The sequence below is a fragment of the Fusarium flagelliforme genome (genome assembly GCF_020744385.1).
Source record: "Fusarium flagelliforme strain FIESC 12 MPI-CAGE-AA-0113 chromosome Unknown B0J16scaffold_1, whole genome shotgun sequence".
Classification (NCBI taxonomy): domain Eukaryota; kingdom Fungi; phylum Ascomycota; class Sordariomycetes; order Hypocreales; family Nectriaceae; genus Fusarium; species Fusarium flagelliforme.
This window is the reverse complement of record NW_025763503.1, coordinates 2,717,142-2,742,586: the sequence shown is the minus strand read 5'-3', so window position 1 is coordinate 2,742,586 and position 25,445 is coordinate 2,717,142. Positions and strand designations below refer to the sequence as shown.

General features: G+C 48.4%; 7 protein-coding genes across 7 annotated transcripts; 1 reads left to right on the top strand and 6 right to left on the bottom strand.

Moving 5' to 3' along the window:
- Positions 1-1,225: 1,225 nt before the first annotated feature.
- On the top strand, positions 1,226-3,693 carry B0J16DRAFT_377672 (uncharacterized protein; the record flags this gene model as incomplete). Its single annotated transcript, XM_046130860.1, has 7 exons — positions 1,226-1,347; positions 1,422-1,635; positions 1,698-1,796; positions 1,850-1,966; positions 2,016-2,166; positions 2,214-2,607; positions 2,658-3,693. The coding sequence occupies 7 exons, from the start codon at positions 1,226-1,228 to the stop codon at positions 3,691-3,693; spliced, it is 2,133 nt and encodes a 710-aa protein (XP_045988856.1).
- A 646-nt stretch (positions 3,694-4,339) lies between these two features.
- B0J16DRAFT_408863 (uncharacterized protein) lies at positions 4,340-6,132 on the bottom strand. The gene is made up of 4 exons (XM_046133055.1): positions 5,678-6,132; positions 5,525-5,611; positions 4,989-5,463; positions 4,340-4,937 (listed from the first exon to the last, which is right to left on the bottom strand). Exons 1-4 carry the CDS (start codon positions 5,851-5,853, stop codon positions 4,482-4,484), a joined length of 1,194 nt encoding a protein of 397 aa, XP_045988855.1. The 5' UTR covers positions 5,854-6,132; the 3' UTR covers positions 4,340-4,481.
- A 378-nt stretch (positions 6,133-6,510) lies between these two features.
- B0J16DRAFT_296157 (putative methyltransferase-domain-containing protein) lies at positions 6,511-8,167 on the bottom strand. Its single transcript, XM_046124434.1, has 2 exons — positions 7,096-8,167; positions 6,511-6,992 (listed from the first exon to the last, which is right to left on the bottom strand). Exons 1-2 carry the CDS (start codon positions 7,828-7,830, stop codon positions 6,660-6,662), a joined length of 1,068 nt encoding a protein of 355 aa, XP_045988854.1. The 5' UTR covers positions 7,831-8,167; the 3' UTR covers positions 6,511-6,659.
- A 332-nt stretch (positions 8,168-8,499) lies between these two features.
- Positions 8,500-9,306, bottom strand: B0J16DRAFT_377669 (uncharacterized protein; the record flags this gene model as incomplete). Its single annotated transcript, XM_046130859.1, has 1 exon — positions 8,500-9,306. One exon carries the CDS (start codon positions 9,304-9,306, stop codon positions 8,500-8,502), a length of 807 nt encoding a protein of 268 aa, XP_045988853.1.
- Positions 9,307-10,176: 870 nt separating this feature from the next.
- Positions 10,177-12,599, bottom strand: B0J16DRAFT_15778 (uncharacterized protein). Its single transcript, XM_046122156.1, has 3 exons — positions 12,252-12,599; positions 11,851-12,149; positions 10,177-11,797 (listed from the first exon to the last, which is right to left on the bottom strand). The coding sequence occupies exons 1-3, from the start codon at positions 12,423-12,425 to the stop codon at positions 10,288-10,290; spliced, it is 1,983 nt and encodes a 660-aa protein (XP_045988852.1). The 5' UTR covers positions 12,426-12,599; the 3' UTR covers positions 10,177-10,287.
- Positions 12,600-18,126: 5,527 nt separating this feature from the next.
- On the bottom strand, positions 18,127-18,930 carry B0J16DRAFT_313545 (uncharacterized protein; the record flags this gene model as incomplete). The annotated part of the gene is made up of 4 exons (XM_046125136.1): positions 18,127-18,212; positions 18,249-18,279; positions 18,474-18,608; positions 18,862-18,930. The coding sequence occupies 4 exons, from the start codon at positions 18,928-18,930 to the stop codon at positions 18,127-18,129; spliced, it is 321 nt and encodes a 106-aa protein (XP_045988851.1).
- Positions 18,931-21,688: 2,758 nt separating this feature from the next.
- Positions 21,689-22,375, bottom strand: B0J16DRAFT_377667 (dynein light chain; the record flags this gene model as incomplete). The annotated part of the gene is made up of 7 exons (XM_046130858.1): positions 21,689-21,753; positions 21,834-21,903; positions 21,957-21,983; positions 22,039-22,073; positions 22,135-22,168; positions 22,233-22,255; positions 22,315-22,375. 7 exons carry the CDS (start codon positions 22,373-22,375, stop codon positions 21,689-21,691), a joined length of 315 nt encoding a protein of 104 aa, XP_045988850.1.
- Between the last annotated feature and the right edge of the window lie 3,070 nt (positions 22,376-25,445).

Below are 25,445 nucleotides of genomic sequence, written 5' to 3'. Positions count from 1 at the left end.
GCAAAGACAACTGAGAGTATAAGGGCTTGCTTTTTAGTTGTCCCAGGACAGCTTCAAGTGTCACAGGTTGTGCCGTAGCCGCAGAATCCCAGGCTTGTTAACCTCAATACCCACACCTCCCATATTTCGTCAGCCAGAGCTCAGAGCACACCCCCCATTGACGACCCAACCCTCTTTAACTCACGATTATCGTTCTTCTGCGCTCAGATAAATCGTTGACAGGTGCAGAGATCGGATCATTACTTTGTTGTTAGTCAAGCGCAAAAGTTCCCAGACGAACCAACTCCTTAAGGTATTATCAAAGAGAACATAATCGAGCTCAATCCGGCTTGCTTATTATTGTTCTACCCGCGTCTCCTTCATTCCCATCGCGCCAAATACCGCGTTCCCGACAAGCGCCGGCCGCATTTACGGTCTCCTCCAGGATAAAACGTACACAGTTGGACTCGACAGCAGCAAGATAGCCAGCTTGATCAAATATAGCTTCTTGCAGGTGTCAAGGGTGGGAACAACATGTTTGAACGCTACCGTCAAGCTTATTCCTGACTCAACCCACATTAACAAAGCTACATTCAATACCTGACCCATAGTGCTCCAATGCAACAGGGCTGCGAGCACAAGGGACCTTGACTATCAACCCCTGTCGGAACGGCGTCTGTCTGCCTTAGTCCGTCGTCGCAACCGCTGGTGCTCCAGCTTTTGACCCTGCCTGTTTCTTTAGACCTTTCCCCCTCCATCTTATTCCTTCTCTGACTCTTTGGTTCGGCTTTTGGTGAGCTGGTTCTTGTTGGACAGCTACTTGCTTCACTGTTGGGTCTTATTGAGCCTTTCCTTCAGCATCTGGGGTCTTCTGTATTCTTGCTAGCCGATCAATCCTCTTTTTTCCATACCGTCGGTCTTGTCAAACTAGTTTCGCAAACTTCCAATCCTAGTACACCATCTCAGATCACGGGTCACTTAACTGGCCGCGCGCGACCACGACCGACCACCGGCCAGCAAGCTCAGATCCTACTCTTCACTGCCACGATAATTGTTGGCAGTCTCTGTTTTGCTCTGGTGATTTATTTCCAGTCAACCTTGGAATAGCTGCATTGCAAAGACTGCAAGGCATTCTTGCTTTAAAGCTTGAAGCTACGACTCGTCTTAAGGACCTAGCCTTCCCGTCAGAGCTTCCATAACACTGCTGTTGGTGTAGCTCAACATTTCAGGCTCCTCGGCTCCCGTCATGGCCCTTGAAGCTCCTTTGAGGTCATCGACTGGAAACCTTCAATTCCCTTTCGCCTACCCTCAGACAGACATGTCTGCACCCACAGATCATGAGAGCCGTCGCTCTCCATTCAGACCATTGTAAGTCGATACTCCAAACTTGGCGCTGAAGATCAAAACATCTGGAATACCTGTGTATTGACTTGGTGGCACAGCTCTTCTCCCCCTCCTGCTACCGATTCATCTTCCCTTCGACCGAATTCCGTCAATCGCATGTCAAGTAGCTCTTACAATGTCATGAGTCCCAGTGATATTGTTGGTCCTTCGCCAGTTACGTCCAATGGCACCGAGACAACCGAAATCGAGGATGATGTTTCAGAAGACATTGAGAGGGAGGTTACCAACAAACAGTCCGCTCGTAGATCTGAGGTCAGTCTCTAAGACAAGCACTCGTTGCGTTCTTTTTGGGATGTCAACTGACCCTGCTTCAGCTGTTAATGCTTACGACAAATTTGCCTGAGAGTGTGCGCCAATCGAGTACTGAGGAAGCAGTATCTGTCATACATGCGCCTGAAAGCTTTTCTAGCTGGGTACGTTCCGATTATTGTATCTGCAATCCCACCACGTATCTAACATTTGCCAGGTTGCTGCGGACCCAACTCCAGCAGTGGAACAGAAAGGACCGAGCCCTAGAACCTCTCCAAAGTCAGAAGCTGAAAGTCTAGCTTCTCATAACGGTCATAACGGTGCATCGGAGAAGGTTGGTTTACCCATGCTCATTTACTGGTCGTGTACTAATTAACCATTAGGCGTCGACTCATCCAACACGACCTCCGATTGTAACCGATGTCAACCCTGTACGGTACAGCATAGACAGTGCTACGCCTCGGGCTCAGGATTTGCAGTCTATGTTGGATGACGGGGCTCGACTACGCTCAAGTAGCACGAGCAGCCTGGAGAGTAGGTCATGATACGTTGAGTTTGCTGATTATAGCTAACGTTCTCAGAAATTGATGAACAAACCGAGGCTGAGGGTGACGACGAGGACTATGAGTCAGAAGCACTGCCGGTACCTCAACAACCAGATGAGATCGAGACTCTGCGGGAAGCACTTACAGAATGCTGGACTTTATGTAACAGTATGTCCAAGTTGAGTTCTATCAACCGCAAGCGTGTTGCTGGTAAAAGTGGCATTCCCGACGCTCACGAGAAGGCATGGAGAACCTGTTGGAAACTCTGTCAACGACTTTACATGAGCCGAGATGAGGATGCCAGCAACTTCAATGTCAAGGTCAACCTTGATCTCTGTCGCGACTTTTGCCAAGCATTGTTCGATGTACGACAACGCAATGATGAAGCGGCGGATTCGGTCTTGCGTGTGAGTTTCGAGCTCAACAACCAGTAAGTGCCAGGAATAGTAGAGCACCCATTCATTTCTAACGAGTCAACAGCTTGTACAGTGCTCAAGATCTCAACCTACCGGAAGAGTTCAGGGAGCGCACGTTGGACTTCTACATCGCCCTTTGTCACCGGCTCATGAAGCAACGAAGTGATTTGGCCGAAGAGACCGATCAACTACTCCGGGCCTGCTGGGCTCTAGCAGAAATGCTCTTTAATCTGAGACAAAACAGGAGAGACGGGAGACGCCCAGATGAGGAGTTGTTAAGCTCTACTGTTCAGGCTTGCTTGGAATTGTGTGATGTTTTCCGAGACAGTTGGACTCAAGTGCGACCTGAGAGGGGCGGAACGCCTCGTCCAGGGCAGCCGTTCCCACTATATTTGAATGACCAGAACGGCCGACAGAGTCGCGGATCAAATCCATCCTCTGTCCGCTCAAGGCACGATAGTGTCAAGAGTGGACGCCAGGAAGAGAAGCCAAGGAATCCTGTTGTCCCCGAAACCCCAGTGACCGAATTTGAGGACACGCCGATCTCCCCACAGAGTCGCTCACCCACGATGCCCAATATTCTTGTCCTCGGCACCCCCAGTGATAACAGTCGTGGCCGATGGTCAAGCAGCGCCTCTAACCTTTCAAGTTACTCGAAGAGTAGCGCCCGGACTTCAAGCACCGCTACCACCACTGCTGCGTCGGAGGATGCAAATGTGACACGCGCCAAAATGCTTGTTCTTGCAGCTGCTATGAACCTGGGCTTCAATCGCGATTCGATTCATGATCCTAAAGCTGCGGCCGCCGCCTTGCAAAGCTTTGTGAAGGACCTTCCCCCTGGATCATTCGGCTCCCTCATCTCACATTCAAACTTGTTAGCTCAATACAAGAACTCAGTCCTCACGGATGCTATAATTCCTCGACACCACACCTTACCAGCCCGAGGCAAGCGGGTCACTGCCCAAGAAATGGCAAAGAGCATTCAAATGATGATGAAGAGTTCACAACGATATGCTTACCTACGAGATCTTTTCAAAGTCGTTTTCCAATTTCCGATTGAAGAGGTTGAAACACGACGCAACATTAGCATTCAAGTATAAAGGTGCTATTATCCTTCCCACAACTCTTTTCCCAGGCCCTGAGATAGCGCCGGGCCAACTACGATTATGTCATGTTACGTCTAATGTTATTGTTTTATACTGGAACTGGGAGTCGGGAGCCACAAAGGCACATTGGTTTTATTGCGCCAACATACCTACAAGTACGACACATTTATACATATCTGTTTATGCGATGGTGGAGAGGCATTTTGAAGAGATTTACGCGGCGGTCTATTCGTTTCCATATGCACGAGATACCCTGTTGGGAGGCTCTAGCGGGCATGTTGATGTAAGAGAGGGTTGAAGGATACGGTCAGTGGTGGCTGTTCAAGCCAACAGTGGCAAATTATAGCAAGTCTTATAAGAAGCTTTGGATGATATCAAGTCACAATTCTGAGTGGCACAGATGATTTGAATAGTTGTTTACTATAAGAAAGCTGTGCTAAGGAATTCAAAATCCGGGTATCCAATAACGCTCTTCGTCCAGTCCCCTGTTCTATGTTCTATCCTGTTCTGTACATATTCGCCAGGCTGGCTGCCTGACCCAATCATTAGGTCTGTTTCGTGTCAAAAAAGAATAACTAACTATATAAAATCCATTTCAGAAAAGTACGGCTCGAAGCCGATCAAGCCTGAAAAAGGCAAGCTGACAGCGGTCATGACAAGGGGGATATTTCGTTCTGTGTATCAAGTTGGGCACTGATGGGCCTGGCCATTTCTCAAGGCCATGTATATAGTCCAACGACTTCCGGGGCATAGTATATGCGTCTCGACACTCCTTGTAGAGCTCAAGGGGACTTCTTGACGAACATTCGCGGGTCGTTGCTACCACTGAACAATCTCGGGTCAATGTAGCCTTGACCCGGAACCGCGTTGTTTTCTTGCTTGGCCATGGAGGTCACAAGCGACTGCTTCTGGACAGTCTGTTCATGTTCGGTGTCTATAGTATTCGGAGGGAACGACTGCAGTTGGTTCAGTTGGAGCTGCTTGTTCTGAGCTTCAACGCCATGCGTTAGCAACTGGTTGGAAGGAGCTCGGCCACCGGCTGGGCCAGCTGCTCTTAAGCATTCCTCCCAACTCAAGGAAGTTGAATCCTCCTCCTTGACTGGCTCTAGCTTCTGCGCTGGTTGGCAAGCTTGGAGAGGAAGGGGTTGTTGGTTATATATAACATCCGAAATCTGTGAGAAGTTGGATGGGGGCATCTCCAGTGTGAAGGACGGCGAGTGTTGGGTAGCAGGGGCATTCTAAGCCCCGCTCCGAGCACTCCCGGTTTGTTGAGGGGAGGAGACGGGCACGTTGACGCTGACAAAAGAGTTCAAGGCCTGCTGTTGGGTTGAACTAGCGCTACGGAGAGGTTGGGATTGAGGATATTGTAGAGAGCCTGGGCTCAGTGCTGCGTTTCTGGGGATGGAACTTGCTTGGTCTAGAGCGCTGGCATTGTGCTGTCCGAATTGGGTGTTGATTGGGGTGAAGCTGGTGGTGAAGGTCGGTCGTTGCTGTGTCTGCCATGTATTGATCGAAGGCCCAGAAAACGCATCTTGAGGTGGGGATAGGGTGTAGCTGTCACTTGGAGAGCGGATGTTGGAGAACTGAGAAGGGGGCGATGCTCCAAAGTTGGGGAAATTGGACGATGGAGTAGTATTGTAGTTGTCAAAATTGAGTGGTGGGATCTGAGAGAGTCCTGTAGGCTGGTTCGGGGGAGACAATGAGAGACTGGCTGAGGAGGAAGAGGGTTCTCGGCGTGTTCGTTTTGAAGGACCAGACGAGTCCCTAGAGCTATGTTTAGTATTAAGTACTAAAGGGTAGCCCCTTGGAGGTTGGAAGGACTTACTCGGAAGTAGGCGAAGTCACACCTGCTGCAAGAGCAGCTCGTCTTCGCTTGACCTTCTTGTTGGCTGGTCGGTTGATCAAAGGAGATCTAGAGATATCATGTTAGTCAAGAGTCGTATGGTCAAGGAGTGAGGTATCGCTCGACACTACATACCCATAGTCGGGATCTTTTCCATACTTGTTCCGCAAGTATCGGATCTGGTTGTCCGTCAACTCTCGGTCAAATCGTTCTTGAAAAGCCTGAGAGATCTCTTCGTTAAATAGATCTTGAAGCATGAGATCTAAAGCGAAGCGGATCTCTTCAGGTTTGTAAACTGGCTTGCCAGTCATGATGAGCTAGGAGCAATAGCAAAGTAGTTTTGGTGGTTTAAAGTGAAGGGCTTAGTGATAAGGCGATGTTGTATGGTGTAAAACTGGGAATGTCCAAAAAAGGTCTGAGCAGTCGGTTGGGAGAAGTAGTTGGTGATAAACGGTTGAGGTAAGTCTGTTGCTCAGGGAATTATGAAGGACAATGAGTATGTGATAGGTTGGATTGGTAGTTGGAGGCACAGTGATACAGAGAGGGAAGCTTCTTAATCACTATGGTTGAGATGTAGGATTGTGAAAGGGAAAGGTTGGGGAAGAAGGGTTCGAGGGGATTTTATAGACGGTCAGCTGACGTATTGAGGGTACGCAGCTATTGACAGTGAATCATGAAGAACTTGAGACCGGACGAAAGAATGAGAGGAACAATAGGGAGTCTTAGGGTATCAGGCAAAGATATCAAGCAAGAGGCCTCTTGTAGCAATGTGGTTGAAAGTAACGATTGGTAGAAGAGAAGGCCTTATGTAGAGGCTAGTTTTGGTTCTTAGAGTAGAGGTCGAGTGGAAAAGGAGAAGTAGAAGCACAAGAGTGGGAGGAGAAGCAGTCTTTATGAAGGGCTCCCCCTAGGAGCGTTTGGTGATTGTTCACGAAATCACAAACGGGTCAACAGCATCGGTGTTTGCACAAGATCAAATCCATACTCGCTATGTTTCCCTGCTGCTGTATCAAACAGTCAATCAATCAGTCTATATCTAGTCATCTAATCTTTTCCTCCCATATCCCTTATTCGTCCCAAGTCCCAGGCGCCTAACTCCCCCTTTTCTGATACCTTCTCAATCACTAGTACAGCTACCAGAGGTTGCTGCAGGTAGTGGTGAACCACCACGGCTAAACACTCCAAGCCAGCATCGTACATTGCCTGCTTCGTCGTCCTCAACCCAGTCATCCTGGCCTGCAAGCTCGTCCTCCTCCTCACAGAACAGTGGTGTGTCGAGGTCAAGCATGGCCTGGCGGAACGACTCGAGAAGACGCTCTGTGGTTGTGTCTCGTCGCGGTACCATGACGACGGCGCGTGAATCTGAGCCTAGAGCCAGGTGGTCGCTGATGGCGGAAGCGAGAAGTGCTGGGTGGTCATCGTCGTACATAGGATCAGCCGCGAGGACAATCTAGAGTCACAGGGGTAGTTAGAAAACATATCGTTTGCAAATAAGAGTCATATATCCCCCCTGTTGCCTCTCCACACAATCACAATCAGACTACGAAACATACCTTGAATTGATGCAGTTGTCCAAACAGTGTCTGGTCAATTTCATCCTCACTGCCACCCCATGTCAGGTCGCCGACAGTGAGTGATCCGCCGCGAGACTTGATGAGTTCAGTGTTCTTGGCAACGTTCTCTCTGAGGTTGGGCACGATGTTTGGTAGATCGCTCAGCGCCACGGAAACCTTCCAGTGTGCTGCAGCTGCAAGACCTAAAAGTCCTGTTCCAGATCCAAGCTCGAGGACATCAGGTTTTGGTTGACCCAGCGTCTCATCGAAGAGTCGAAACAAGGACGTCTCAGCCATGCGAGGAAGATGCTGTGATAGCACGTATGAAGATCCCCAGGTCTTAAAGCCCAATGAATCTCCCGTAAGGGCAGGCTCTCGAATAATCAACTCAAACTCGTCTGCGTCGTCTCCAAAGGGCCAACTTCGAATAACTTCTCCCATAGCCGTACGTCCACATCGCTCTGACATGCGCTTGCTTGCCTGAGTCCATAGATTCTCCTTCTCGTCGTCATCCTCGATCCATGATAGAGGGCTCTTGATGATAGAGGAGAGATAACGTGTGACTTCGGCCTTGCGTTGGCTGGCCAGGGATTCCTGCTCCTCGATGATCTCTGAGCGGCGACGCTTGTGGTTCCAGATAGGGGGACTGAGCTCAAGTGTTTGAAGTATGTCCGCTAGTTGAGTGTAGCTGGGACGTTCCCACATCTGGGGGAAATCAAGTGCCTCGATACCCATTTTGAACAAGTCGAAAGGTTCCTTTCGTCAATGCTTTTCAACCCGTTTTGTGAATTCCAATGAGATGTTTAAGAGAGTCAGTAAGATTTTGTTGGTGTGGCGAGAAACTTCAACGGCGAAAAGTTTCAGAATAGGAGAAGTTGATCAGAAAAGTAGTCTTTGAAGAGCACAAGAAAGCCCCGGAAGACAGTAGCTAAATACTATGCAGACATATCGGACACACCTTGAGTCTAGAACATAGTCCCTGGTTTCGCTAGGAATTTTTTGTCCAAGCAAATAAATCCGGGGAAGTCAGAAAAAGGACGCCAAAAGGAATCCACACAATGAGCGGCTAACAATAAAAAAATGCCTAACAATTATCAAAGAAAAAAAAAGTTGCGATTTTGACTAACATCTAATTGGGTCAAGTCTATCTGTCTATCAAACCATAGATGTCCGCGTCCTGCGCCACATATGCTGCCTGCACCGCCACAGATTGAGATCGGCATGATCCACGTGGCTGACCTGACAAGGGGAAAGGGAGCTATGAACATGATCTCCACTGTCTTCCCGATTGGTCGCCCTAACATTTCTTATCTATCCTTGCTCTGGTTGCATCTCAACCTTAACATCAACTCCAAACAAAATGATTCTCAGCAGGTCCAAAGATGTTTCCTTCTCTTGTCGTATTCACAAGATCTGTTCCTTCTCCCATCCAACGAACAAGGGACGCTGAATAGGCCCAGTCGGACAAGCATAGTCTCGAGCATTCTTCAACTCAACAACCAGAAAGCGACAAGCCCGCCAATCAGTCGCCGCTTTCCCAGCCAATCTGACAATCTCGCCGCACATGGCCTTGAGAGTCTTGATGCTGAAGTCAAATCGTGCCACAAGCTCCGTATCCTCCAGCCAGGGCGTCGCAACAGCCAATTCCACCTGGTGGAGCATCTGCGTGACGCTGGTCTTTGTAGACGTGAAGCTATCGCGTGTGGCGCTGTCGCGGCGGTTCACCCAGTCGTTCCAGAGCCATTGACGAAGGGCTTCATTGGAACTATCGTGGCCGCTACGCTGATGCTCGCGAGCGAAATTAACGAGCTGGGTTTCGTAGAAGACGACAGTGTGGTAGAGGTAATCCGAGAGTTGTTTGAGAGCGATTCGAGGTGGAAGGCGATCTACTTCCTGTCGAGCTGGCTGGCTCTCCTCATACGATACGTAGCTCTCAGTTGAGGCATCGCTATCGTAGGCCTTGAAGTAGCGCGAGGCACGACGTCGGCGGCTGTGGCCGTTGCGGCAGCAGGTGGAAATGATGTAGGTTGAAGCTGCTGGGGCAACTGGCGCAGGATAGATCTGGCCGTGTCGATCTTCAGACAGGTGCATAGGTGCAGTAGACATAGTTCGGAACTGAGTCTGGGGAACTGGGTAGAGATATCCTTGGTCTCCATAGTAAAGCCCAGGAGCCTCTGCGACATCTGGGAACGGTGAACGTCTGGAAGCCATTGTTGGCGATGGCGACTTGTTGATGATAGTGACTTGTTGGTTCGACTGTTACTGAGTAGAGACTGGGGTGAAGTTGAAGTTGGAAATATCTTGCAATTCTACGAGATATTTATAAGTCTCCATGACTATGTTTGCTGATGACATTCTCTGGATGCAGGTGAATTCTGAAGATTCAACTCTTTGTCTTCTATATGCAGCACAATCTACCTAGCTAGAAATGCAGGCCATGTCACCACGCTGCTATTTTCTCTTCAAACTTCTTTCACCTACGGCTGCGTGCAGAAACAGGTACAAAGACTAACAAAGTACGTTCCTACCACCAGTAGGTAAGTATTTCAAACTGCATATACTGACGTTGCACGTCAAAGATCACTATGGACCACATTGCTTGACAGGCACCACTTTTGACACATTCACTTGGAAGATCAGCCAGCCGCTACTGTACGGCGGGAAGTTTTGCTAACCTTCTTTATCGGGAGGGTCCTGATTCAGCTCACCCGTTCATTCGGCCCACCAAACAATAGACCATCTCTTTTGACGCCCAATCTGGTAAATCCTAGGTAAATCACGCACTTTAATCACATGCACCTCACGTCATTGCAGGAACCCATCTTCCCACATACGGCAGTCTATGAAACTTGACCGACAACTGAGCACTCCATCACTTCACTCAGAGATGCTTAGCATTTGTCACTCTGTGCTCCCTCATTTCATTTCATTTCAATTTCAACGCTTTGTGTATTGTTTGGCTTTTGCCTAATCTAACTGCCTGCCTTGGCTTGGCTTGTCTTGTCATGTGGTATCAAATAACTATGCAAATATCAAAAAAGAGCTTTGTTCCTGTCCGGCTAGCTCTTATTCATGCAATTCCTGTTTTCCCAATGCAAAATAGAACTGTAAAATTTGTCCGGTCGTGATGCTGTACGCCGTTGAAAGTCAATCCCCTCGGCCTATCCGGGCCTGTCATATTATTGCTGCCTTTTAGCTCCTCTCGGGAGGGCATTCACTGTAAATCTCATTCTTCATCGTTTGCAGTCGGTTCCTCATCTCATGGAGGTGGTCCAGCCTTTTAGACGAGGGTCTGTCCAGGGCGGAAATCTCATTGTGCAAGGCTTCGTACTTTTGGTAGTAAGCCTTGAACGCATGTGCTTTCTGCACGAGATCGTCAGAAAAGATTGCCGTGGCTGGTCGCTTCGATGCGGTCGGTTTGCTCGAAGCCTCTACCCTTCGCTTCTTTACAACCGGTGCAGCTGGTGCGTCGTTCTCAAGATCCGAAGCGTTGGTGGGTGGCGATGATGCCAGAGGCGACGACTTTGTCGGTGACGTGTTCTTGCTCTTCATTGAAGTCGAAGTGATAGTTCCTCGAGAATTCTGGCTTGCATCAGAGGGTCGATGCTTCAATCGAGGGCCAGCAAGCGGTTGCTTAGGCTTGATGCGCTTCGACAAGGGTGTTCCGGAGCTGGAGCTTGAATCGTCATCTTCGCGAGGTCGTTTCGCCGTGATCTGCTGCTTCACTGGCTCCCTGATCATAGGTCGTGGTTTAGCCACAACCGTATCCTTCGCTTTAGTTGCCGGCTTGGGAGCTGGCTTTGGCTTGGACTGAATCATAGGAGCAGATTCGTCCTCTGAACTGTCCGAGTTGGAGATGATTGCCGCCGATAGGATCCTTCCTCCGTTCGCCTTGGGTGCAGGGGCGGGTCGTTGCTTGGTAGGCGACGCCTTGGTGGACGTGACTTTTGATGCAGGCTTAGACACAGCCGCTGCCGTTGTCTTGGATTTGGATTTGCCCAGAAGACGCTTAACCTGGGCCTCCTGAGCTGTGGGCTTTTTAGGCTTGTTAGAGAGAGGATTCGAGGTAGACCTGGACATGGCCTCTCCGCCAGCCTTTGGCCGGCTGACATCCAAAACGTCCCCGTTATCTCGGGGCGTAGAACCACCATCCGCCATTTCCACGTTGATCGATGGAGTGCTGATCTTGGTGAGGTTGGCCTGCACTCGGCTCAAACATTTCCCTGTTCCTCGCTCCTCCTTGGGCAGCAGTCTGTCCCACTCTGGTTCGGCAATGGTAATTCTCTGCTTGTCATATTGTCGAACAGCATTGTCGATCGCCTTCTGTCGTAGTTCTTGGGTATCATAATCGTAATTCCAAACATCAAGGTCTCTCCATGTTCGTTTCTTCAGTGACCATCTCTTGCTGTCGTCGAGGTAATCGGCAACCTTTCGTAGTGTGGGTTCCATATCTTCCTGACTGCCCTCCCACTTCTTAGTCAAGTAATCAAATGAGCGATCCTGCACAGCAAGCTCGTGCACCAACATGGCGCGGTCTCCTTTGGCTCGGTTCTGGGGTTGCGATGTTGGGTTGGGTGTGGCAGAGCCTAGTGACACCTGACCTGGAGATTGAGGGATCGATCGTGGAGCCGAGCTAAGTGGTTTGGTGGTCTTGGTCTTGATCGCGCCTTTCTTCGTTGGTAATCTATCAACCACGCGTGCCCTTCAACAAATGTCAGTACGAGTATTCCAAAACCAAAGGCAAGTGAGACCGACTTCTCCTTAGAAGCAGCATGAGCCGCTAGTCCATTTTGAAGAGTCTCAATGTCAGAATCCAATCCTGAGGACGCAGCGCTCTTGCTGGACTTTGCGGTCTTTGCATCAGCGGTGTTGTCGGCCTTGCTAGCCTGCGACTTCTTCGAAGAAGCACCCCTAGGCTTTTCAAAGAGTGTGCCGGTATGAGGAATCTTTTCGGCTGTTCGTGTCGATTCGAAAGGACGTGTGAGGTAAAGGTCGTAGGGATTCGAGTCGGTAGGAGGAGCAATGGTGTGTGTTTTGGAACCGTAAAGGAAGGTCTGGGTGCGAGAGAGGTTAGCAACCGAAAACACGAGCCCGAATGTCTCAACCCGCGATCTTCGATTCACAGTGATAGACGGCTTTCAGATTGTCAGACTTACGGGGTTGGCTCCAAGCGAAAGTTGAATACCATCGCCATTCTGCACACACTTGATCATGTCCTCAATGAGGACATCGCTCAAGGTGAGTGCAAAAGCCTGGGAAGGTAGACTGGCATCCTTGCCATTCGAGCCCTCCAGTTGGATCCCGCTCTCGGGTACCTTGAGCGAGTTCATAATGGAGGTTATCACGAGCCTTGGTAGGTCGTGGGGTAGGAAATGTCGCGGAGTTGATTTGTTGTGTCGATCAATGCAGGAGCAGGGTGGAAGCGTGACGTTTAGTCGGTTGAATTCGTGGATTGAAGTATGAGAGTTGAACGTAAAGAGAGGGCGTTTTGTGGAGGAGAAAAAGATTCGCCGGTGAGGAAAGTCTAATGAGAGGTAGTGAGAAGCGTTGTCACATTGTCATCCAACAAGGTGAGCCGAGAGTGAGGCCGCTGTTTTGATGAGTTGGGCGTACGAAAGCCAAAGCCAAAGCCGTAACGCAACGCAACGCAACGCAAGAATGGGGGCCCTCTCACTCCGATTAAGGAGGACAAAGATGAATGAATGGGCGAGCGCTCGGGAGTCTATTACTGGCAGTAACAATGATTACCACCCGTAATAACACAAAGAAGCTCCAGCACCCTCTGTGATTTGCAACTCTCGTCGAGAAGCAAAAAACAAGTTGAGGGAGAAAGTTGGAGGGCGGAGAACGATGAGGGAATGAGAGCAGCGGCGAGCCCAGGAAAGGAAGCGACAATGGAAGCACGGGAGACGAGGGTGTACCAAGGTACTGCGTGCGGAAGGAACATGGGGGAGGTACCTTCCTTCCTTACCTTACTACCTTACCTTACCTGACGGGCGGGAGTGGGTGCGGCCAAACAGGGAAGTTGACCGGGGAGGAAGGAGGCGCCCCAATGCCCCTAGCACGGGCACCAGCACTGAGGTGGACAGTGGACAGCTGGAGCACTGCCAGACAGCTCAGCATTGGACCGCACCGCACAGTATGCTTCAACACTCTAGATTTGGGTCTGGCAGCGCAGAACACTCATTGACAGCAACTTCGCTCAACCAGGGAGACGATTTCCTGCTCTCGTGTGCCAAGTAGCCCGCACGGTACGCTACGGGCCTTAGTCCGGGGTGACAGTACTTCATGGCTACTCAGAGCTCTACAGTGGTCTCAGTGATGAGCATTCGCTAGGGACGACGCAGATCAGGGGCCGAGGAGACAGATGACCACTGTACCGAGCGACGTTACAGCGACTGACTTAAGGCTGTTCTACTGAGTTACATGTTCATCCTCTGTACTCAAACATCTTCAGCTTCGCTAGCGTCCACTGGGGCCGTGGCTTCGGTGGCGTGCCTGATGGTGCGCCTGGTGGTGCATGTGGAAGAGTTGACCGGTCAAGGTTCCATCAAAAGTATACAAAAAGTATCGCTCCTCAGGTCAAGTCCACTGTAGTGAGCTAAAAGGTGCCCTGGAACGACTCCAAAGTACGACTCAGTACTTTTGAACAACATCGACAGCGAAGAGCGGGCCGAGTAGCACAAGAGGCCCACAGGGACGGAGTGATGTGGTGGATGCATGCAAGGCGTTGGGCTAGTCGAGTAAACTCGTCCCAGAAATGGAAAGCCAAAGGGTTCCTCCCGTCCCGTTCGCCGGCCTCTAGATCAAGGTTTCTGCTTGTTCTTCTGAGCCATTTTGATATGGATGGAGGGTTCTCTATCAATGTGAAGCTGAGAAGCGGAGAGAAAGTGGAAAGACGAGACAGAATCGCTCTCCGGATTGTCGCATCATTGTTGTTTTCACGTCTCAATTGGTTGTCAGGTCGTCAGCCCAGGGAACGGGACATGACGGGCTGGATCCAGCGGGCAGGTTGAGCTACCAGGCCTAGCGAACAAGAAAGACCCATTCTGGTTGACCCATAGCGAGAGACATCAAGGGCTCGGAATGGAGGTCATGACGGATCTGTCATCCGGCCGGGGGGGTCGTGGCCGTGGCCGAACCGTGGATGGGATGCTGGTGTTTGCTATTCGTGCAGTCCCGTCTGATCTGAGCTGTTCATGTTCTCGTTCTGCTCTGTTCTGTTTGAGTCTCATTCGAGTCATTCCTGAAAGGGCTGGCCAGGCAGTTGAGGACTCATTCGGTCTGAGATCAAAGGGCTGGAACAACGCTCGCTGAAACAACCTTGAGCTTGAAAAAGAATCTCCTTTGGTTTCAGACCAAGCAAACTTTGTTCATAAGAGACTTGAAATGAACCCCTTTGTTCGTTATCTATCAAGTTTCCTCCCTTGAAATGAATCTCTTTGCTGTTGAATTACCAAAATCAACTTGGTCTACGCTATGCCCAATTTCATATTCTTTTGCTATATGCCTGCAATAACAATAGCGCAAGCTCAAACCCCCATACCCATCCGCAGCGACCCCCTTGTCGGCGCGCTTCCAATAAGCCGGCAACGGGTCCATGACCGTTTAGGCCTTCCTGACTGTTTACAGTGGAGCTGTGACTCTATTTCCAGTGAGTCGAAGATTGAGCAGGTGGATAATTCAGATTGTTAAGCAAATGTGCAATCTCGACGCTTCTCTGAGGGTTCGTCGTCGGTGTGCCTGCCTGATTATGAAGGGGATTTGAGAGACCCCAAGGAGGGGGACCTTTCAAGAACCCTGTTTCTTACCAATTGAGCAAGATGAGGCTAAGGTCGAGCGCCTTCGCTTCGTCGGTGGGAGTGATGCGAGGTACAGACAGAGTAGGGTACGGCACCAGCACAGTGATGCTGCACGCTGCCACATGGCGACCGAGCAGTTGGGGGATCTGGTGATTGGTGACGATGGATTGGACCTGTTTAGTCTACCCGTGCCGAATGACCACTACGTTCTCGCACCCATGCATTGGTTTTACTTTTGATTACGATGATGCAGACCTTGGTTCAGATCAATTCTGGCATTCGATACGAAGATATTCTCGTTCGTGGTACAGACAGAATGCGTCGCGTTGAAAGATACCCTGTACTGGAAGGCAGATTGGCCGAGTCAGAGGCAGAGACAGAGCAGATGCGTCCATGACATGTCTTGGAGAACCCACTCGTCTCGTCTCGGCGGTACCCCCGTGATCTGGTCTGGTCTGTCGTCAGCTCAGAACGGCACCCAGCATGCGACCACCACGACTTTTGTCCGAGGCGGTTAGGAATAGGCTGATTGGAAGAGATGCGGAAGAGCATGTTCCAGGGACCTTTCCTGTCTCATTATTGATCTCTGGCGTTGATGAGATTCGGTTGAGTACAGTAGCGTATACGGATACTGTACTGTAGGATAGGCGAAAGCCTGACTGTCCAGGGCTTTATGCATGGAATATCTGAACCCCGGTGAGTCCATCGATGGTCGTATGTGGCTTACAGATTGCATGTCGGGCTTCCCGTTTCCCATCGTACAGTACAGTAGAAAAAGGCTGAGCTCATCTATTTTCCGCCCATGTCAGCGTCACAGGCTGACGTTTGCGAACCTTTGAGTCTGTCGATTTATGATTCGCAATATGGACAATTGATTCATCGAGGCTCGTCCAAGGCTGTGCGAAAAAAGAACTTCCATCGCCAATCACCTGCTGCTACCCTACCTTTCGCGACTGGACTTGGACTGGTGTGTGGTCGGGACCTTGCAGATGACTTTGGTCTGGTTCTGGACGTGATTGATTGCCGATCGTTCTGGGTGGATCAGGGTCCAAATTGTTCACGAGGAAAAGGGAAATGAGTGCATAGCTCTGAATACAGTAGATTATGCAGGACTGTCAGAGATGTCAACTGAAACTTGGGGGAGATGCGAATAATAATGATTTGCAGATTATATAATTAGGGAATATTAAGCTGGGGAGATTGGGATTTATAGACAGTTGGTGAAGGGTATTAATTAGTTTTATTACCTGGTCTGACTCTCGTATATTGTCTGCAGTAGTTGGAAACTTTAGTATTCGTATATTAATTGTCATTGCGATATCATTGCTATGTTCTGACGCCTGGATCTCTCTGCTACTCGAGATCTGTTAAGCAAGATACTCATACATCAACAAACAACCACATCTTTCTCGATTGATTGTTTGTATGTTCATTCTCAGATACTTACTCTATCCATCATTAATAATCTGGACCGTTCTTAGCCGTAGTCATGATCAAAGGGAACACCCGCTCCTCCGTCCCGTAATGCGGGGAGAGCGGAAAGGAAGGAATTTATTCCACCGATAGAGCCGAAGATCTAGTCTAATAGTCTGACCGAGAAGGAAAAGACAAAAAGAACGCATTTATCGTTCCTTCTCTCCGATATGATCCGGGTCTGTTGAATGACATGACTGCAGGATCGACTAACTGTGAAGCTGCATATCTCCATCGACTCATTGCCCCGCCCCCGCAACGCCGGCCTCTTTTTTTCTCTCACTCCACAAAGCCGATAATTCTCCTCTCATGTCATTCATTATTAATGATTGATAGCTTTGATCTTGATGAATTGGCTCTTTGTCTAATGTCTTTGACCCATTGTTACAGTCATGAAAGAGTGGGATCTGAGCACAGCTTCAGAGTCTCTGTCTGAACTCTCTTTCAAAGTTTGAGTATTTTTAGATTTATTTAAACTTTGGCTTTATTACCTCTAGAAGTAAAAACGGTTGATTTTGCCTTCTCAACGTCTTAACTACTCAACTACCCCTCATCACTTCTGTCACTTTTTGTTTCTTGAGATGAATTCTGTCGTACTGCAAGTCTCACCTTTATCCGAGCGGTCTAGTTGAGTTTGTTACCTACTAGATACAGGCAGCTTCTCTCTGTAATTGATAATATGCACTGATTCTGACAAACTCGCCAACCTAAGCAACAGTTACAGTCACAGGCACAGTCACAGGCACAGTTGAATACGACTTCTCAGAGACAAAATGCTCCTACAACTCGTAGCTTGCCAACGTGCCTCGTGCCTAGCAGTAGCTGGATTCGACAAGGATCCTCCTCCCGGGGCATCAAGCGGAAAGACCCTTGTCGACATGGATAATCGCTGCGTTGTGCGACAAGGATCAGAGGTGCAGTACAGTACAGTACTGAGTAAGGTAGAGGTACCTTTTGGATGCGCCGCCTCACTTGAGTTACAGTACATACAGCAAGCAGCACAGCAGCATGATCGCTGACATCACTTTCGTACTTCAGTCATATCTCTGCCTGAGTCTTACTCTCTCTGCCCTGTTCTCTAGAGAAAGAGAAAGAGGCTTTTTAATCGCGCTTGGCGAAAGAGAAATACGATGCCTTTTTTAGAAGGATTGTATCCCAATTGGTGAAACTCGGTCTCTTCTGTCACTTTATGCGCCGCCTCTTTTTTTTTCTTGTGTGTCTTCGAGCAGACCGCCAGCCTCCCGACCCGGCCTGGCCTCTATTCGCTGTCTATTGTTCCTCGTATACCTGTCACTCTCACCGTCAAAGGGTCATGTCTTAACCTCCATACTATGTACTATGTGTTGGAGGCCCGGTAATGGTCAGGTTCCTAGCGCTGTGGAAAACAGAGAAAAACAGGTCACGCTGGCATGGCTCCAGACTCCTCTCTCCGTCTCGCCTCGAGGATTTTTGAGTATAGTCAGGCACTGGTTTGTGTATGTATGTACAACATGGCCCGGAGAATGGGTCCTGGTCTGGTTTCCGAGGTTTCTCAACAGACCGCTACTGTATAATTAGCGGATTGTCTTGGCTCTACTGGAGCAGGATGATGTTATTCGTATGACAAGATCCTCCAAAGGAACAAGACATCGCAAGGAGATACTCTGTAGAGTAACGTTAAATCAGTGGACCCTTGCGTTTGTGGTGACAATTGTCTGCATGCGCCACGGCCGTTCGTGTGCATTGAGGCTTGCGCTGACATTTTGCACTTTTATTTTCAGTCCCTGGCTACTGGCAGAAAGAAGCCTGTAACTGTCTCAGAATCTTGACGCCAGGCCCTTGGCTCGTGACCAGTTATCATGACTGTTTGATGTTTAGTTTCAGAAGAAAGGGACTGACTCTCTCTACTACCGACATTACAGGGAAACATCTGTAACATTTAGTCTAGTCGTGACAATAACCAAAATTGGGGAATCAAAACAAACAAAAAAAGGGATTTGCCCGTTCGGCGAGTGATTCAGGTGGGAAATCTAGGATAGGGATTCGGCAGGGAATAGCAGACCCGCTCTACTATTCGATTTCCATCCCAGAAATGACAAGGGTGACATGATCCCTGTTACTTACTGACTCCTGTCTTCTGACGTTTTGTACGGAGTATTGCACTGAAAGACTGGGCAGAAATGGGCGCTTATTTGCCTCGTCAGACTGTACAGTATCCCTTCTGTCACTTATGGCATATGTGCACTTTTCGTCTTGGGCCTCTAGGACTATTAGGATAATTTCGAATTTACCTCTTAAGCCTGATCAGGGATCCAAGTTATTGACGTGTGTGTTTTGAGTGTTTCGAGATGGGATGTTCTTATTCGATAATACTCGATATCGCGGGAGGATGCTAGACATATCGGATACTGCCAAGGTTCCCTTATCACTTTGGGTAAAATCTACCGGTAAATGACTCAATTCTTGTTATTCTAGTTTCAGAAGATTTTCAATCCAGCTATTTGCTACTGACATAGACTTGAATGCTGAAGGCGAGGAATAGGGGAGACATAGAGGTATTCGAGCAGAGCACCAGTGCCATCAAGAATAGCAAGGGAACTGCCAAATCTCTCTCCTAATATTGAGGCACAGTTCCTACACTGCACATTACTTGTTTATATAGCTACTCTCCCTCTTCCTGATGAACCAGGATCATCGGACCTGCAACTATACTCGAGTGTACCCCGATGTCTCTCCATGCGTAACACTCACTTGTCAAGAACTCCGATTCTGCAGAACCTTGATGTCACTCCGAGTATCACAAACTTACTCCTCTAAAATACACAAGATCATCGCTTGCATAGACCATCAGTTTACTATGTTTCTGATGAGTGAGCTCGAGCCGCTGGGTCTTCAATGCTCTGATCTACCAACACTGCACAGGCAGTTTGTGCCTTGGAAAGGATGGATAATGGGTAACTTGGGATGATTAGTATCTTTTGAGTGCCGTGCTAGGGAAATGATTGTGGTAATAAGGAGTTATGCGGCAGTTGTTAGTTTTCGCTTTGTGTTGTTGAAGCCTTTGAGGTTGACATAGACGCGATACCATAGCATTTGCATTAATCAGCATTTTCCCTATAAGCTCGCATTAACTGATAGAGTCTACTAAATACTGCGGTCGCGTGTTAATTACGATAGCCGCCAGTATCAATAACTGGCACTCAAGTGTTCTGATCTGGCCTGGTTGTTGAAGAAGATAGTCTAGGGTAGCTCAGTTGACCTTGTTAGAACTCCGAGATCACTCTCGTTTCAAACAGCAATATCTTACAGACCTAACTTTCCTCAGTGACATCGAATTGCCACTTTATCAGACACTGTATAGGTAGTCATACATAGAAACTGTCACAATAACTGTCATAATCATGTTTATCCCTCAAGGTAATACAGCATGATACAACACCGAACATGTCAACCGAACGGCATAGGCTCGGCTCGTTCGGTCTAATCGGGGCCGGTGGAACTGTTGATATGCACCTATCATCCCAATGCTACTGCACTCATGCCATGCCATGCACGCCTATTTGGTTGCAGCATCTTGCCTACAGTACCATCCGGTTCAACCGTACATGAACACTCAGCATATTCATAAGCAGTGTTGGATATCACGATGAAGAGAGCAGTCAGCTACAAGGAATGTGAATATTCAAACCCAATCACTACACTCATCTAGATCCGATTGTCCATCTTTTGCTTATACCAAGTCCCTTCCAGACCAGTATGACAACCCAATCAAGCAGGTGGGTACATGGGCCGAAATGGTCTCGGTCACTTGGCTCAAAGGCTTGATCTTGGCTCGTGATATAATGGTCACATCGACAAATCCCTTTCCGTCAAAATCATACATCTCTTGGTCCGTGTCATTGGACAACGGCAGCGGCCCGGACCATTTAAAGTGAAAGTGAAGTCAACTTAAAGGTAAAGATTTAAAGCAAGACGATGATCAAATTCCTCACATCATTCTTTCTCCAGTGCCTGATGATCATGCAAAGATAGCATCATACAATGATGTCCCTACTAATAGAGTTTCCCTCAAGTCTTCAATGTTTAATGGGTGTCTCGGATAGAAAAGACACCACTTGATGATCTCGGCTATCACATCTCGACTTTTTACCCGTCATGCTAACTGAATTAGTTTCTCTTCTCTCCGTCAAGGTTAGCTCTTGTTAGAGTTTTTGCTCCCGAAGGATAAAAGGCCCAAATTCAAATTGAGAATGCAAATCGTTTTCTTTGTTCCTGTGCCTTGTGCCTGTATTGTAGTGTGGTGTACCCCCTCTCTATCCGTGTTAGTCGCCCACCCCCACGAGAGGCGGCATTGGTTATGGAGATGGAAGCCCCGCCTCCGTTCCGAAAATGTCTTTAGCCTACCTTGCCATAGTTTAGCTTCTTGGTCTGATCTCTCGGGATAGTTGACTTAGTTGATGGACAGGTTAGTCAGAGTACTGTAGCGGCTATTGTACAAGGACCGAGTCGGCAAGGCGGACGAGGCATTTGACTTTGTCCCGGCCCAAAGGCTCCAGCTGCCATCTAAAGATGAACGGGTGTGCTGCCGGCAACTACTCTTTACTCGGACTGAAGCTTCTCTAGACCGTCGGGTAACTCGTCTGGGGCCGGGTTTCGACCCAGAAAGATGATAGCTTCCTACACCACGTGAACTAATCAGAGGTGGATCGACGCGAGGCTGTTGATCATAGTATAAACCCAAGTCGGCCGATGGTCGAGATGTTCACGGTGCTGAGGAGACATGGTAATCGGCGATGGTCGTCATGTGGTCACGGACATGTCAGTAACTCGTAACTCTGTCACTTTTCAACAACAGCAAACGTCAAAGGATTCCGATCAAAAGTGGCCAAAGGACAACCAAGACGTAGCCAACATATCAAAGATACCCTGGTGATCATGTCTCGGGAACAATCTGGGCAAATCAGGCTCAGATCCCCAGATCGGGAGCTAACCTTCAACAGCCTTGCATCAGGCACAACCTGGCAAGCAGATCGCGGTAGATCAGCCACCCCTAGCAACAAACTTTCAACACCTGTCTGGACCAGGAACAGCGGGATTTGGAAAAACTGGGCGAGCGCCCCTCGTTATTGATCATAAACCTAGTACAGCCGCAAGATCCACGGCTGTCCGTATCGTACATCGAGGCGAGCACAGTAGGGGAGGGTAAGCGGCGTAATAGCGATGTCGATGATGATGCCCCATTGCCATTGCCTTTCTTTCTTGTTGCCCAACCATACTGTCCTCTTTTGCTACAGCAAGCTCTTCCAAAGGCCCCCACCGGTGAGCCATTTCTCCCATGCCTATTGCGTTTTGAACAGTAAAATTGCGCAGTGGCCAAGGTAAAAGTAGATGAAGTGCTTGGTCTCTGTGACATGTGTCAGTCAAGCTTCCCGAGCCCAAGGCTACGGAATTGGGTCTCCCCTCCGCAAGTTGAGTTTGACGAACCGTGAGTAACGAAACTACCGAAGTTACGACCAACAATACAATGCCAGGTAGGTCCCTTTCGATCGTCGAACTGGATGGTGTAAGTACAACTGCATGATGCGACAGGGCTTGGTGAGTACGAACGGTTCGCTTGATGTACTGTGCAATGTCCTGTCATGAGGTGTTAGCTCGAATGGCAACAGAGATTCAGCGCTTGACGGCGAACCTTCTCAATGGTGTACTTGGCCATAGCCTCCTGTGCTGTTATCATGTCAGCCTTGTTCCCTTTGCGCCGGCGCAGCGCTGTCCTTAATTTCCATACCAACTTCGATACTCTCCTGCTGCATGTCCTCGGTCTTGGTTGTTCCATCGTTAGCGATCGTGTCCGGTGTATTCGGTATGCATGTCGGGTTATCTCACCATGTCGGCGGACTTGATCTGGGCTGGCTGGATATCAGCATGACGTTGTTTCGATATTCGTGTTCGAGGGGGTGTTGCTTACCCTCAAGCTTCTCCCGGGTAACGGGAGTCTCATCCTTGGGAGGAGCCTGAGCGTCGGCCATTTTGATTAAGATTGATGAAAGTGTTCGGTTTGGGAAACAAATGCGACTGGCAAACTTGTGTTAGTTTATCTTGACGTCGTGAGGCTGGCGGTCGAAGACGCCTTGTCCCTTAATGCGCGCCCCCCTTATAGTGAATTGTCGGGGGCCACGGGACGATCTGCTAGCAGGATCTGGGGCGTACGTACGCGATAAGCGGCAAGTAAGAGGCGCCGGTGTTGTCAAGCGATTAGTACAGTGAAGTTAAAAGTAAAGCAAAAAGTATTAAGGTAACGGGTGGTTTGTTTGTAGGTAGCTTTTGCTGTTGATGAAACGCGCAAATGCTAAAGCCTTGTGGAGTAATGGAAGTGCTAAGTGCAGGTCGCGTGTTTGTTGCAAGCACTGATTGGTCTGTTTCTTCCTTTGGTGACCAAGCTGTAGCCTCGCCAGGCAGGAGCTGCCCTGAGCTGCCCTGGGCTTAACTGGGGGTGTTCGCTGTGACAACGCCTGGGGGCGGCAGGTGCCATCCGAGCAACGGTACGTACCTGCACTAGCGGCTCCACTGTCGATTCTCAAGTTACCCTATACTATCGAACTCTGTAATAGTTGCAGGTAGACGGCGTGATGATTAGAGAAAAATGCTAGTATGAAGGGCGTGATATAGATGGTAGAGTTTATTTGAGGCCTGTAGCTCTTCAAGAGTTTTTGGCTTTCTGTTACAACTGTGAATCATATGAGCTGTCATGTTATAAGGTTATCCAAGACCTTGGTTGTTCAGGAAAGAAAGGAACAAGCATGAACTTCCGCCAAACATAATATATGACGATACTTTTTGAACCTTACGCACTAAACCTAGACTCTATTGTGATATTTCTTATCCCTGCTACCTGAGTTCAATGCCGCGGGCATATCAAGATACACGCTGAAGTGTAGCATCCAGACTCAAGCGTCTAGGCCAACTGTAACTTGAGCGTTACAACACTAACGCGCGAAAACTCAACAGGCGAATAAAAGAGAAACTATGAATTACTCCCAAAGAGTGAATTGAGAAGAAGTTACCTAGAGACACCCCATAGACTTGAAAGAACGATGAGATCTTGACATCTAAACCCACGCCATGAAGATCAACGATCCCCCAAGTGAACTCAAAAGCTAAAGTGTTGCCGCAAAGTATAAAGATAAATGATACAAGGGGAGAAAGGTCATCATAACTACAAGTTGACATGTCAGAAACCTATCAGAGAGAGATCCAGCAGTCTTCGCCGAAAACAGTAAGAAGGATCCCAAAACGCAAGAGACTAACACAGGATACGGACGAATGCGTCCGCGTTATGTCAGAAAATAGCAGAAAAGGCAATACCAGAGGCTTGAATAAAGTTTTTGGCGGCGTCATGAGTCCATAAGAATATCGCATTTGGTATAGCTTCAGTTCAGGTGTAAGAACAACAACGTGAAACTACTACGTTCACTTACCACTCACCACCTACCACCTACCGATATCATTTGTTCATGAGAGTGATGAAACAAACTTATCAAGCCTGTGAGAAGCCTTCAAAGTTTATTCTTCGCCAGGTTCTGCATCATGATGCAGTCGATTGCCTGCCAGTGAAGGACTTCACGTGCATCCAGCTGAAGACTCATGATCATTGCTTGAGTAACCATATGGGGACTGCTAACCAGATTAGATGACGGGCGTATCGCTTGGAAAGTATTTCCTCGTTTGGTGTTGTGTCTCCGGACCCATATGGCAGTGTGATATATCTCTTGCTCATGAATCATGTACGAAGTATCGTCCAATGACTCACGACAGCCATGTACCATATCAGACCGACTCCCAAGCTCTTACAAACGATTTTTCCACGGGAAATCTTAGGCGTACTGATTCTGTGCTGAGTGTCCGGGGTTACTTTGTGAGAAACTGTGGTCGGATGAAGTTATCGATGAGTTCCGGAGTCGAGACATCCGAGTGTCGTTGCCTGCCCAGTTGGTGTTCCAGTTCCAAGCCATACTTGATATGCTTCGCCGACACAAGAATAGTCGTGATATGATAAAACAAATGTAGACGTAAACCCAGGTCGTATATGTCTTCAGTCCTGAATAACATGTGAACCAAATGATTTGGAGTGGCGGAGTGAGTGGACTTCTTATACTTATCTATCCTGACCGCTCAAGCATACAGAAAGTCAGATGGCCCTCCACAAGGTTTGGCAAGAATTCTCCAGAGAATATGGCTTGCATCCGCATTCCCTCACCAGTCATTCCAAGGCTTCATGGTGTGGAGTGTGCATCTTACATATGCCAGAATGCACATCAAGAATGCATTTTCCAGCACCCCTCTAGAAGATCATTCATCAAAAAAGAAAGCACTGAATATTCCAGTAGACTCAATACGATTTTATAGAATTTTTTTTTATCTTTATTCCATGTCTATAGTACTGAAGAATTGGATATTGTTGTAGCGATAGAGTAGAGAAGGTGAGTGACCAGGAATGTCGGAGTGCCAAATTCAGAGCTATATGGGCATTAAACTTTCAGAATCTTTCTAGATTTCGACTCACCGCTTGTTGATAGAAAGTTAATTCTCGAGTTGCTAGGAGACCAGGAAGAGAAGCCGATGTTTTGAAGATCTCTTGATGTTGCTTTCAGTCAATGATTGTTGCAAACGATGATTCTGGTATGAAGCATCTCTTTGAGGATGAAGAAAAAGAGAGAAAATGATGCTCCAGGTTAGAATGAACAGAATATGCAGTTGAAAGACATGTAGATTTTCGTTGTCTTAGATTCCATTTCTTGCTATGGGAGCTGTGATCGGCATCTAGCAAATGCATAACGCCGCTCCTTTGGACTTGTACGCATATTGACCACCAGGAATCCATCTCCATTCCCGTTGTTGTAGGATATCCTATGTTCACAACTGGATTCGAGGACACGAAACAAAGACTGATACGAGAACATATTGATGATATTTCTTCAGTATTGTCAAGTACCAACTGTAAGCTCCAGGCGGCTTTGTGCATTCTGAATGTGCATTCTGAAGACAAGTGTTGAAGAAGAACAAGATAGCAGATGAGAGGTCAACCGGAGATGCAAACTC

Coding starts and splice junctions, on each gene's coding strand:
- B0J16DRAFT_408863 (XM_046133055.1), bottom strand. CDS start 5,853: ATGACTGGCAAGCCAGTTTACAAACCTGAAGAGATCCGCTTCGCTTTA. Junction 5,612..5,677: donor GGAAAAGATCCCGACTATGG/GTATGTAGTGTC, acceptor TGATATCTCTAG/ATCTCCTTTGATCAACCGAC. Junction 4,938..4,988: donor ACTCTTTTGTCAGCGTCAAC/GTGCCCGTCTCC, acceptor AGCGGGGCTTAG/AATGCCCCTGCTACCCAACA.
- B0J16DRAFT_15778 (XM_046122156.1), bottom strand. CDS start 12,425: ATGAACTCGCTCAAGGTACCCGAGAGCGGGATCCAACTGGAGGGCTCG. Junction 12,150..12,251: donor TTTCGCTTGGAGCCAACCCC/GTAAGTCTGACA, acceptor TCTCGCACCCAG/ACCTTCCTTTACGGTTCCAA. Junction 11,798..11,850: donor CATGCTGCTTCTAAGGAGAA/GTCGGTCTCACT, acceptor CATTTGTTGAAG/GGCACGCGTGGTTGATAGAT.
- B0J16DRAFT_296157 (XM_046124434.1), bottom strand. CDS start 7,830: ATGGGTATCGAGGCACTTGATTTCCCCCAGATGTGGGAACGTCCCAGC. Junction 6,993..7,095: donor GACAACTGCATCAATTCAAG/GTATGTTTCGTA, acceptor CTGTGACTCTAG/ATTGTCCTCGCGGCTGATCC.